Raw genomic sequence first — 13,116 nt, 5'->3', positions numbered from 1 at the left:
AAATATAAAAAAATTTTTTTTAAAGACTTTATTCATGAGAAATGATAGCAGAGAGAGAAAGAAAGAACCAGACATCACTCTGGTACATGTGCTGCTGGGGATTGAACTTGAGACCTCATGCTTGAAGAGTCCAATGCCCTATCCAGTGCGCCATCTCCCGGACCACTAAAATTTTTTTATTATTCTTTCTTTATTTATTGGATAGAGACATCCAGAAACTGAGAGGGATACAGAGAGACACCTGCAGCACTGCTTCACCACTCCTGAAGCTTTCCCTCTGCAGGTGGAAACCAGGGGCTTGAACCCAGGTCCTTGCTCAGTGTAATGTGTACACTCAACCAGGTGCGCCACTGCCTGGCTCCTGCCTCTCATTCTCTATAAGGAAAAAAATTCTGGGACTGATGGAATCATGCATGCATGAAGTCCCTGTGGGGAAATGGAAAAAAAAAAAAAAAGAATGTCTACTTTTTGTTTTTTAATTACCACTAGGGTTATTGCTGGGGCTTGGTGCCTACACAACAAACCCCCTGCTCCTGGCAGCCATCTTATCCCCCCCCCACCCCATCCCCATCTTGTTTTTATTAGAGAGGCCAGAGAAACTGGAGGGAGGGGGGAGAAAAGGGAAAGACAGAGAGAGACACAAGCTTCTCCCCTGTAGATGGAGGGTGAGAGTTCAACCTGGGTTCTTTTCCCCAAAGGAACCTGAATTTTTAGGGTCAAATAGACAAATTCTGCCAATTTTCTGTAGCCAGATAATCTTGCTTGAGAGCTATACTCTTAGCAACAGAACAGTAACTTAGCAAGCTATAAGCATTGTCTCTAAAATAGCCATGACTGAGGCTCTTGCTCAGCAATTAAAAAAAAAAAGTCAGCATAAAGTTGGCATTGTTAAACTCAATGTTCTTGTCTTCTTTGGTTCCTTTGATCAATTAGATAGAAAAGCTTATTTTTTTTTTTTTTAAAGAGAGGCAAAGAGGCAGAGGGTGAAAGAGACCATAGCATGGAAGCTTCCTTTGAGGCTAGAGCCTGGATTATGTATCTAGCAAAGCAGTGAGCTATTTCCCAGACCTGCCAGCTCAAGTTTTAACCATAACTAGAATAAGTGAAATGCTTATGGAATCTGATTTATATTGTTTATAATGTGGGCCAGGCGACGGTGCACCTGGTTAAGTGCGTACATTACAATGCGCAAGGACCAGAGTTTCAAGCTCCTGCAGGGGGAAAGATTCAAGTGGTAAAATAGGGCTGTAGGTGTCTGTCTCCTTCAATTTCTCTCTACCCTGAAACAAATAAATATTTATTGTTTACAATGTAATGATAACCTTGAGAATTTCTAGTGAGCAAAAGTTTTCATACCTCTTCAGGTTTAACTTCTCTTGTTGTGAAGTCTTTAACACAGTCTAAAAAGCATGTTTCTGTAAGTTTATTGTAGGTTCCAAGAAATTCTTTAAACTACAAATCAGAAAAAAACAAATTTTTAAGAAAAAAATTCAATATATTTTTAAAACAAAGTGGATATAATTTGATCAATAAAATACAGCAATGGTGGTCCAGGAGGTGGCACAGTAGATATGGCATTAAATTTCAGACAGGAGGGCTCAAATGTGATCCCAGAAATGCAAATGCTAGCTAAAGTGATGCTCTGGTTCTCTCAGCCCACTCCCCTTCTCTTATAACAACTAACACCGTACCTGTTTTATTTGATCAGTTTCTGGCATTTGTGCAGCCATATTTCTTTGGTATGTTTCTTAGTCACCTAATGGGAAAAAAAAGTTTGTCAGTCTGTAAACAAATTTACATACAAACATATATATATTACACTGGCCAAACAGGTAATCATATGGAACAGAACTGAAACAAAATTTACCTAAAATTATTATATGTAATTATATACTACTCCCTGAAGATCCCAGATCATTTATAAGAACAAAGAATTAAAGTTTTAAATTAAATTTTAAATGCTAGCTATGGAACCAAAGGATCTCTCTACATTTCCAGTTTTAGGGTCAGCAAAATAGCTCACCTGGATAGTGTGCCTGCTTGTCATATGTATAACCTAGGTTTGAGCCAGGTCCCCACTACAATGGGGAAAGCTTCACAAGTGGTGAAGCAGTGCTGCAGGTATCTTTCTCCCTTGCTACTTACTCCTTCCTCTCAATTTTTGGCTCTCGTGATCAAATAATTAAAAAAAATAATAAATAAAAGAAAAAAGTTGTTCCTGAGTAGTGAAACTCAGGTAACAACAACCTCACCTTCCTCATTTCAGAAAGTTTGCTCTGACAGCCTGGAAGTGGCACAGTAGTTAAATGTATAGGAATTGTTGGCTTCAACTCTCAAATTTGATTCTTGTCACTACACATACCAAAGTGATGTTCTGGTTCTTTCTCACTTTCTTGTAAAAAAGAAAAGGACCCACAGGCTTGAAATCTGGCCCCAAATCTTTCTTTTTAAAGCCTGGTCCCTACCTGCAGGGGGAAGCCTTGCAAGCATAAAATCTACATAAATCTAAAAACAAAACAAAACACACACCCCTATAACATTAAGTACAGTGAAGAAAAAAGGACAGGGGCAGGGATGGGGGGGATATAGCATAATGGTCATGCAAAGAGACTCGCATGCCTGAGACTCCACAAGTCCCAGGTTCAAACCCTCCCCCCCCCCACAATAAGCCAGAGCTGTGCAGTGCTCTGGTGTTTGTGTCTTTCTCTCTCTGCATTTCTCTCAAAAATAAAATAAATGAAATATTAAAAAAAAAAAGGAAAGAAAGAAAAGAATAGAACATGGAAGCCGAAGGAAGAGGTATAACAGAAGATGTAACACTTGTGTCACTAGAGTCCTAGGAGGAACTAAGTAGGCAAGTCTGTAAAAGCACCAAGTGAAAGAACAGCTGAAACTTCCCGGTTCAGCCAGACATAAATGTAAATAGATTCAAGAAGCCAAATGGATTTCTAAAAAGCACACACAAAAAAATCCACATCAGGCTATATAACAGTCAAACCTTTAAAAAGCTAAAGACAATTAAAATTGTTTTTTTTTTTTGCCTCCAGGGTTATTGCTGGGGCTCGGTGTCTGCACCATGAATCCACTGCTCCTGGAGGCTATTTTTCCCCCTTGTTGCCCCCCCCCTTTTTAAATCATTGTTGTTGTTGTTATTGATGTCATTGTTGTTGGCTAGGACAGAGAGAAGTGGAGAGAGGAGGGGAAGACAGAGAGGAGGAGAGAAAGACACCTGCAGACCTGCTTCACCCCCTGTGAATCGACTCCCCTGCAGGTGGGGAGCCGGGCTAACCAGGATCCTTGCGTTGGTCCTTGCGCTTTGGGCCATGTGTGCTTATCCCACTGCGCCACCGCCCAACCCTCAAAAACATTTTTAAAAAAAATTTAAATATAGGGAGGAAAGGTGAGAGAGATATTGATCAGAGCTGCTCAGGTCTGGATTATGGTGGTGTTGGGGACTGTATGGTGGTGTTGGGGACTGAACTTGGGACCTTGGAGCCTCAAGCATGAAAGTCTTTTTGCATAACTGTTATACTGTCTCATCATCCCAAAGATAAACTTCTTTAAATTTTTTTTTCTTTTTAGAATTTGTTTATTAATGAGAAAGAAAGGAGGAGAGAGAAAGAACCAGACATCACTCTGGTACATGTGCTGCCAGGGATTAAACTTGGGACCTCATGCTTGAGAATCTAATGATTTACCACTGCGCCACCTCCCGGACTACAAAGATAAAATTTTGAAAGGAGAAAGAGAAAAAATATCTCAGTTACAGGGAAAAAACAAGTAGATGACAGCAGATTTCTTATCAGTTGGCCCAGGAACCCATAATTTAGCAAAAAAAACATCCTTACAAATGAAAACGTTTTCAAATGACCTGTGTGGTCAGCAGGCCTACTGCCAAAAAAGGGTTTAAGTTCCTTTTATTTTAGATAGGGAGAGAGAAATTACAGCATCAGCTTGTCCATGAAACAATCCCAATATCCTCTCTTTCCCCCACATAAGAAAATGAAAAAAGGGAGTCGGGCGGTAGCACAGCAGGTTAAGCTCAGGTGGTGCAAAGTACAAGGACTGGTGTAAGGATCCCGGTTCAAGCCCCTGGCTCCCTACCTGCAGGGGAGTTGCTTCACAGGTAGTGAAGCAGGTCTGCAGGTGTCTATCTTTCTGTCCCCCTCTGTCTTCCCCTCTTCTCTCCATTTCTCTCTGTCCTATCCAACAACAATAATAACTACAACAATAAAACAAGGACAACAAAAGGGAATAAATAAATATTAAGAAAAGAAAATGAAAAAAGCTGTGTGAAGCCTTGAGTTCACTCCCTAATACTACATAAAGAATGAAAGCGGGCCAGGTGGTGGTGCGTCTGTTTGGCCACATGTTACAATGCGTAAGGACCAGCCCCTGGTCCCCAGCTGTAGGGGGAAAGCTTCACGAGTGGTGAAGTAGGCTTGTAGGTCCCTCTCTCTCATGTCCTATCCCCACCGGGTTAAGTGCACATGATGCAAAGCGCAAGGACCAAAGTAAGGATCCTGGTTCCAGCCCCCCGCTTCCCATCTACAGGCGAGTTGCTTCACAAGTGGTGAAGCAGGTCTGCAGATGTCTGTCTTTCTCCCTCTCTGCTCTGTCTTCCCCTCCTCTCTCGATTTCTCTCTGTCCTATCCAACAATGACAGCAATATCAACAATAATAATAACAACGATAAAACGACAAAGACAATAAAAGGGGAAAAACATAGCCTCCACGATTCAGGCACTGAGCTCCAGCAATAACCCTGGAGGCATAAAACAAAAACAAAAACAACAACCAAAACTATAACTGGACCTGGCAGTGGCATACCTAGTTGAGTGCACACATTATAATGTACAAGGAACCAGGAAAGCTTCACAAGTGGTGAAGCAGTACGGCAGGTGTCTTTTTCCTTTCTATCTCCCCACTCCCTCTCAATTTGTCTGTCTCTATGCACAATAACATTTAAAAAGTATTTTAAAGAAACTATAAATAGGTTGAAAACAAAAAGATGGAAGATGTAAATATGTGCAAATCATAGACATTAACAGACAGAAAGAGACACTAAAGATTAACACAGCCGGGACAGGTATTAACACGACCTGGGTTCAACCCCACCCCACCTGCAGGAAGTGAATAAGGGAGCATCATGATAGTGTGTGGTGAAGCAGTACTTTAGGTGTCTCCCACCACCCCTGCCTTCCCTCTGAATTCCTCTTAAAACAAAATCTAGTAAGACACAATAAGCCTAACTAAAGACATCAAGCAACACAATTGGCAAAAAAAACAAATCCATAGCCAAAGTCGTAAAGACTTTCACATCTGCATCTCAACTACTGATAGGGTAGTTGTATGTATCCTTATGAAGCATCACAGCTGCAGGAGACTTAAAACCTAGTAACATCGGGCAGGGATAGATAGCATAATGGTTATACAAAGAGACTTTAATGCCTGAGGCTCCAAAGTCACAGGTTCAATCCCCTGCACCATAAGCCTAAACTGAGCAGTGCTCTAGTAAAAAAGAGTCAGGCGGTAGCGTAGTGGTTAAGCGCAGATGGCGTGTAAGGACCCCAATTCCATCCCCTGGCTCCCCACCTGCAAGGTGAGTAGCTTCACAGGCAGTGAAGCAGGTGTCTATCTTTTTTTTTTTAATTTTTTAATATTTATTTTCCCTTTTGTTGCCCTTGTTTATTTTTTTCATTGTTGTTGTTGTTATTGTCGTCGTTGTTAGATAGGACAGAGAGAAATTGAGAGAGGAGGGAAAGACAGAGGGGGAGAGAAAGATAGACAGCTGCACACCTGCTTCACCGCCTGTGAAGCGACGCCCCTACAGGTGGAGAGCCGGGGCTCGAACTGGAATCCTTAGCCAGTCCTTGGGCCACCTGCGCTTAACTTGCCTGCTACCGCCCAACTCCCAGGTGTCTATCTTTCTCTCCCCCTTCTCTCTCCACTTCTCTCTGTCCTATCCAACAACGGCGACGTCAATAACTACAATAAAAACAAGGGCAACAAAAAGGGAAAATGAATAAATAAATAAATATATATATAAAAAGAAAAACCTGGTTACATCAACAACAGGGCACAATTTACTGAATAGTTAACCCAACATCACAAAGCACACATTTCATGGTTACCAACTACTCGTGGGACACCTAAGATGAACTAAATCACAGGCCATAAATCTAGTTAAAAGCAAATTAAAAAAAGTCTATACTCTGATTACAATGGAAACCAGTAACAGAAAGATAATCTTGGGAAAATAAACAATACACTTTTAAATAATCCATGAGTTAAAGAGGAGTCTCAAGAAGGAAAAGTCATGGAGCTGAATCAAACTGAACAATGTATCAAAACTTGTGTTGAAAAAGGTAAGTCAGCATGAAGGGAAAAGCTTACATCAAGTGTATTCAATATAAGAGGGCAAGTCTCAAATCAGTCTAAACTTCCACCTCGAGCATATAGAAACAGAGCATACTAAATCCAAAGGATGTAGAAGAACGAAGCACAAATCAATGAGAATGAAAACATAAACAACGAAGCAAAAATCAGAAATACAGAATATACTCGGGACCGGCTGGTGATGTACCTGGTTGTATGAACGTGGACCCAAATTTTTAAGTCCCTGGTCCCCACTTGCAGGGAGGAAGCCTCTCAAGTGGTGAAGCAGAGGTACGGATGTCTCTCTTCCTCTTTAAAACCTCCCCCTAATTGTAACAGGTCCCAAAACCATCTTTTTGGCTGTGATACTGCACTCATTTGGTAAGATTTAAGCATTGTGGAAAACTGGGTGAGGAGCACAAGGGATTTTTTTTTTCTTTTCTTTCTACAGCTCCAGGTGAAACTACAATTATCTCAAAATCAAAGAAAAATGAGTCGAGTTGTTCATCTTTTTAATCTCAGCCAAACACACAGTACAATAAAATGTTAGATAATGTTCAAAACTAGAGTTCTTACTGGCAACCTGAAAGGATCAAAGAACTAGTAAGACATTTTTTCCCTTTTTTTGTGAAAACAGGTGCTAAATATGACTATTTTGTGGAAACTGAAAGCACACAAGTTCTTCTCTCTCTCTCCACCCAACCATCCTCCCTCCCTCCCTTGTCTCCAGGGTTATTGTTGGGGCTCAGTGCTGGCACTATGAATCCATGGCTCCTCACAGCCATTTTTTTTTCTTTATCTTTTATAGGACAGAGAGAAACTGCAGGTGGTGGTAGTGGTGGTGGTGTGTGTGTGGGGTGGTGGTGGTTAGAGAGGGAGAAAGAAAAGACCCCCAAAGACCTGGCTTCACCACTTGTGAAGCATCACTGCTGCAGGTGGGAAGTGGGGGCTCGAACCTGTGTCCTTGCGCTGGTCCTTCCACATAGTACTATGTGAGCTTAGCCAGGTGCTTCACCGCCTGGCTCTCAATATGCAAATTTCCACAAGACCCCAAGGCTTTTGAATAGTTTCAGCTGCTGAAACCTGGTTCTTTTTCTATTTATTCCCTTTTCATTTGTGAAGACAGAGAAATCAAGAGGGGAGTGGGGAGATAGAGACACCTGCAGCACTGCTTCACCATTTGCGAAGCTTTCCCTCTGCAGATGGGGAGTGGGGGCTCAAACCCGGGCCCTTGTGCACTGTAAGCTTAAAACTGTAAGTAACACACTGCTGGTTCTATCTGCCCTCCCGAGTATACAAAAGTTGTTACTGGGAAGTCTTTGACAGGACACATATAAACAGTGCTCCAATGGTGGTGGCATGAATGTCCTTAATAGTCTTTAACAGGGGCCAGGTGGTGGCACACCTGGTTGAGCGCACATGCTACAGTGCACAAGGACCCGGGTTCCAGCCCCCGGTCCCCACCTGCAGGGGGAAAGCTTTGCGAGTGGTGAAGCAGGTCTGCAGGTGTCTTTCTGTCTCTCTCCCTCTCTAGCTTCCCTCCTCTCAATTTCTGGCTGTCTCTATCCAATAAATAAATAAAGATAATAAATTTTTTTTAAAAGTTCTTAACAATACATATTTCTTCATTTAAATGAAATTCATCATACAAGTAATATAAACTATTTGAGAATCTAGAAAAATAAAGTTCCAGGTTGGGGGTAGATAGCATAATGGTTATGCAGAGATTCTCATGCCTGTGGCTCCAAAAACAAACACACACACACACACACACACACACACACACACACACACACACACATATAAAAAGGGAAGAAAAAAAATGCCCACCAGGAGGGGTAGATTCGTGGTGCAGGTATTGAGCCCCAGTGATAACCCTATTGGCAAAATAAATAAAGTTTTGTTCTAGAAAATGTCTAATAAGGTGGGGGGCAGATAGCAAAGAAGACTCTCATGTCTAAGGCTCCAAAGTCCCAGGCTCAATCCTTCACCCCATAAGCTAGAGCTGCTAAATGCTCTGGAAAAAAATTCAAGAGTATGGCATGCAAGAACATGCTGCTGTCGTATCTCAAATCTTTTAGCACTCTTTATTGTCTTTAATAATTATGAATTATACTCAACACTTGATAATAAGGTTTACAGAAACAGTGTGCCCTGTTTTATAGGGGGTGCAGAAGCATGATGTTATGCAAAGCGACTCTCACACCTAAGGCTCTTAAGTCCTAGGTTCAATCCCTGGTACCACAAAATAACAGAGCTGATTAGTGCTCTGGTTTAAAAGAGAGAGAGACACAGACAGACACACACAGGGAGAAGGGAGGGATAAAAGAGTACTACAGTTCGTGGTTTAGATGTTTGTTATGATTACATCAATATTAAATTAATTCCGTGCTGAACAAACTATAACAAAACTAGGGGACTTAACAAATCAAAAGTAAAGGGGAATTTTATCAAACCTTTTCTGACGCATGAGTTTCCTTTCTGTTCTGGAAAATTAGTTGTCCAACCTTTGCTTCAAAGTCTCCAGTGAGGCCTGATTTCTTATCTGAAAAATGAGGAAATTACAGTGACTACTCATGTCCCTTTAAGTCCTAATAGTCTGTTTGATAAAGTCTACACCTATGTTGGTTAAATAGTTATTATTATTATTTTTAAATCTCTTCCTTTCCAGTAAGTCAAAAAGAATTTCTTTCAATCTATTGCAAGGTTACATTTTTCAGCATGTGCATTATCTGTATTTGAAAATAATATCTGGGAGTTGGGCGGTAGCACAGCAGGTTAAGCGCACGGTGGTGTGAAGTGCAAGCACGGGCATAAGAATCCTGATTTGAGCCCCAGGATCCCCACCTGCAGGGGGGTCGCTTCACAGGTGGTGAAGCAGGTTTGCAGGTGTCTTCCCCCCCATTTCTCTTTGTCCTGTCCAACAACTACGACCTCAATTATCAACAACAATAATAACCACAACAATAAAACGAGCAACAAAAGGAAATATTAAAAAAAATACTTAATATCCAACAACCTGGAAAAACAAGGACAAGCAATTCCCACATAATTCTGAATGTAAAAGAAAAAATTTCCATTTTAAAAAATATTTATTCCCTTTTGTTCTTTTTTATTGTTGTAGTTATTATTGTTGTTGTTGGATAGGACAGAGAAATGGAAAGAAGAGGGGGAAGACAGAGGGGGAGAGAAAGATAGACATCTACAGACCCGTTTCACCGCTAGTGAAGCGACTCCCCTGTAGGTATGGAGCCGGGGGCCCAAACCGGTATCCTTATGCCTCCTTGCGCTTTGCACCACCTGGGCTTAACCCGTTGCGCTACCGCCGGACTCCTAGAACTTCCATGTTTTAAGAATCAGATGCTGATTGGTAGTCACCAAGTTTGAAGCCAAATTTCTAGTTCTGTTCAAAATTTAAAAAAAAAGTTTTAAAATTTATTTATTTTCCCTTTTGTTGTCCTTGTTTTTTTGTTCAATAGTTGTCGTAGCTATTATTGTTATTGATGTCGTCGTTGTTAGATAAGACAGAGAGAAATGGAGGGGAGGGGAAGACACCTGTAGACCTGTTTCACCGCCTGTGAAGCGGCTCCCCAGGCTCCCCTGCAGGTGGGGAGCCAGGGGCTCCAACCCGGATCCTTATATTGGTCCTTGCACTTCGCGCCACGTGCGTGCACTTAACTTGCTGCGCTATGGCCCGACTCCCCTTGTTCAAACTTTCCTTACAGAAAGAGGTTTTTTTGATGTCCTTGGTCACTATCATAATTGCTCCTGTTCCCTACATTAGTATTGGTAACTGGTAAGCTTGTGACTGAGGCAAGTATTATGACTGGATAATAAAACCAACAGGTGAATTATCCAACAGGTGAAGGTTGTTGTGTAACAATCTGTCCAGGATCTCAAAGCATTTCCACAAGTTAATTATCCCTTTACACTGGAAAATGTTAGCAAGCAACATATCCAAATGACTAAACCTAGGTCAGTAATACAAGAAAAACCACATCACCAATGGTGCACAAGGTTGAGCACACACATTTACCATGTTCAAGGACCTGGGTTCAAGTGCTGGCTCCCCACCTACAGGGGGAAGCAAGTCTGCAGGTGTCTCTTTCTCTCCCCTTCCAGTCCCCCTCTCAGTTTCTCTCTACCTTATCAAATGAAAGACAAACTAAAAGAGTGGTCCGGGAAGTTGTGTATAAAGTATGGGGCTCTCAAGCAGGAGCACCTGAGTTCAATCCCTGGCAGCACATGTGCCAGAGTGATGTCTGATTTGTTCCCTCTCTCCTCCTATCTTTCTCATAAATAAATAAATAAATAAAATCTTTAGGAAAACAAAACAAAACCATCCTTCTGTGGTCCGGGAGGTGGCACAGTGGATGAAACATTGGATAAAACCTTGAGGTCCTGAGTTCAATCCCCAGCAGCACATGTACCAGAGTGATGTCTCGTTCTCTCTCTTCTCCTATCTTTCTCATTAATAAATAAAATCTTAAATAACTAGAAAGCCCACACTGTGGAATTTATAAAAAGGATACTTTTTATTTTCTTACCAGAGCACTGCTCAGCTTTGGTTTATGGTGGGGAGGATTGAAGCTGGGAGCCCCAGGCATGAAAGTCTTTGCATAACCATTATGTTCTCCCCTCTCACCTAAAAATGGTATTTTCAAAACTTAGCTTTAAAGGCTAGAGGACTATTCTAGATTTAGAATTTAAGGAATCATGACAACTAAAAATTGGATCTGGAACTGAAATTGGATTTGGAACTGAAATTTCTGGGGAAAGAATTTTTCTATCTGGGGGACAGAATGTTATTTTCTTAAATGTATTCCTACTGTGGCTCTGCTCTAAAGGAGATACATATTGATGGAATTAGGGTCACGATGCTTACAACTTGAAAATGGTTCAACAATAAAGTTAGTATCAGAGCACGAAACTTACATACTTGAGCTCCAGAGGCCATAGGTTCAGTCTCTCCCCTCCCCATGGTCAATAGTGTTCTCTCTCAAAAATAAATATATCTTCTTTTTAAGTGGACCTATTATTGTATTTGAATTGGAACTAGAAAGCAAGTAAATACAAATACAAAAGAAATAAAAGGGGAAAAAAATCTTATAAACCATGTATTATTTGTTCTTTTAGCTGACAGGCCCATTACCTAAATTGATCTGGACTTAGTTGATTGACATTTTGCACTAAGATTTATGCCTTTTTGCTTTTCGTTACTTGCAACAGACTTAGTAAATTGTATTAACTGACAACCCTCTTATTAATCACAGCAAAAAAATATTTCCTGTGTGATTACTGAAAGTGGCATTCAAGTTGAAAGGCTGTTCGCTTCAAGGTTGAAAAAGCACTGGAGTGGGTAGGGGACTGGAGTGCTGGTATTTTGACCCCAGGTTTGATCTTTTTCTTTGGGTGCTGGTAGTGCTGGGAACTGAACCCATGGCCTGTCCAATACCGAGTTCCATCCCCGAACCCTGCTCTGGTATTAGAAGGGCTGTGAGAGGCAAAGCCAAGTCAGTAATGTAAATTTTTAAATATTTATTTATTCCTTTTGTTGCCCTTCTTTTATTATTGATGTCATTGTTGTTGGATAGGACAGAGAGAAATGGAGAGAGGAGGGGAAGACAGAAAGGAGGAGAGAAAGATAGACACCTGCACACCTGCTTCACCACCTGTGAAGCGACTCCCCAGGGCTCCAACCAGGATCCTTAAGCCGGTCCTTGCGCTTTGCACCACCTGCGCTTAACTCGCTGCGCTCCCAGTAAATTAAATTTTAACGAATGCCTACACTCTCATCTTGGAGACAAAAGCGGAACGGTTGCCTTTTCTTTTACATCTGAATTTCACCTAGAAAAACAAGGGAGTTACATCATCTACAAAGTCCCAGTCAGCTTTGACACTGTCATTCTTTTAATTCACTTAAATTATAAAACAAGTTACGGGGGAACAGGCACGACTCAACATCTATGATGAAAAGGGGAATGCCAACGGGATAGATAGAAAGGATCGCAGGAACTCATCCAGTGCAGAGGACAGTGAAAAAGGTTGTCCCGAGTGGAGCCCTTAAACTCGCCTTTCATTCTAGGTTCCCTTTATGAAAGGAGGTAGCGAGACTTAAAATACAGCACGTCATTTAGCTCTGACACCACATCACGCTCACTTGGATTATTTAAAAAAAAAACAACAACTTTTTTTCCCCCAAACAATTCGCAAAGAGCAACGTTTAGGTAAACAAGCAGGTCCGGTCGTGTTGGTTCTGGGGCTCAGCCTGTAGGTTTCAGTTACAAGAGGCTCCGGCAGGTCTGCTCAAGGTCATCGCCGGACCAGACCCGGACCCCCCAAACTCGGGTTGGGGCCGGGGGGGGGCACAGCTCCAGTCCCGAACCCCCCAACCCCCCGGCTCGAACAGCGCGGCCAGGCCTCGGGGGGCGCCCGCGCCCACAGGCCCCCCAGCCCCGGGGACTCGAGCCCCACCCGCACCGCAGCGCTCCGCAAGCGGAGGCCTCCGGAGACCAACTACCTCCGCGATAGGCTGCCCGCCGCCCAGGGCCGGGAACCCAGCGAGGAGAAGAGAGATGGAGATGACACTTACGCACAAGCTCTCGCAACCAACACCAACACCAGCACCGCGATGGGGCCCCAGGCGCGGAGTGCAGCCTATATGGGCTGAGTGAGGGTTGTGATCCCGGCGGGCTGCACCGAGAGCACGTGGGGCAGCGATAGCAAATAGCCTTCCGA

The 13,116-nt window shown here is 42.4% G+C and overlaps 1 protein-coding gene across 2 annotated transcripts in view; it reads right to left on the bottom strand.

Moving 5' to 3' along the window:
• Nucleotides 1-13,116, bottom strand: part of TIMM9 (translocase of inner mitochondrial membrane 9) — a 14,726-nt gene extending 1,610 nt beyond the window's left edge. The window contains exons 1-4 of one of the 2 annotated variants that reach the window (XM_016186493.2): nt 12,971-13,116; nt 8,835-8,923; nt 1,692-1,756; nt 1,357-1,452 (exon numbers count right to left, since the gene is read on the bottom strand). In XM_016186493.2, coding sequence (XP_016041979.1) covers nt 1,357-1,452; nt 1,692-1,730 — 135 coding nt within the window. In that variant the 5' untranslated portion in view covers nt 1,731-1,756; nt 8,835-8,923; nt 12,971-13,116. The remainder of the gene's footprint in view (nt 1-1,356; nt 1,453-1,691; nt 1,757-8,834; nt 8,924-12,970) is intronic. The other variant, XM_016186494.2, reaches the window with a different exon arrangement.

This window comes from Erinaceus europaeus, chromosome 16 (genome assembly GCF_950295315.1).
Source record: "Erinaceus europaeus chromosome 16, mEriEur2.1, whole genome shotgun sequence".
NCBI classification, from domain to species: domain Eukaryota; kingdom Metazoa; phylum Chordata; class Mammalia; order Eulipotyphla; family Erinaceidae; genus Erinaceus; species Erinaceus europaeus.
This window is presented reverse-complemented; position numbering and strand designations above follow the sequence as displayed.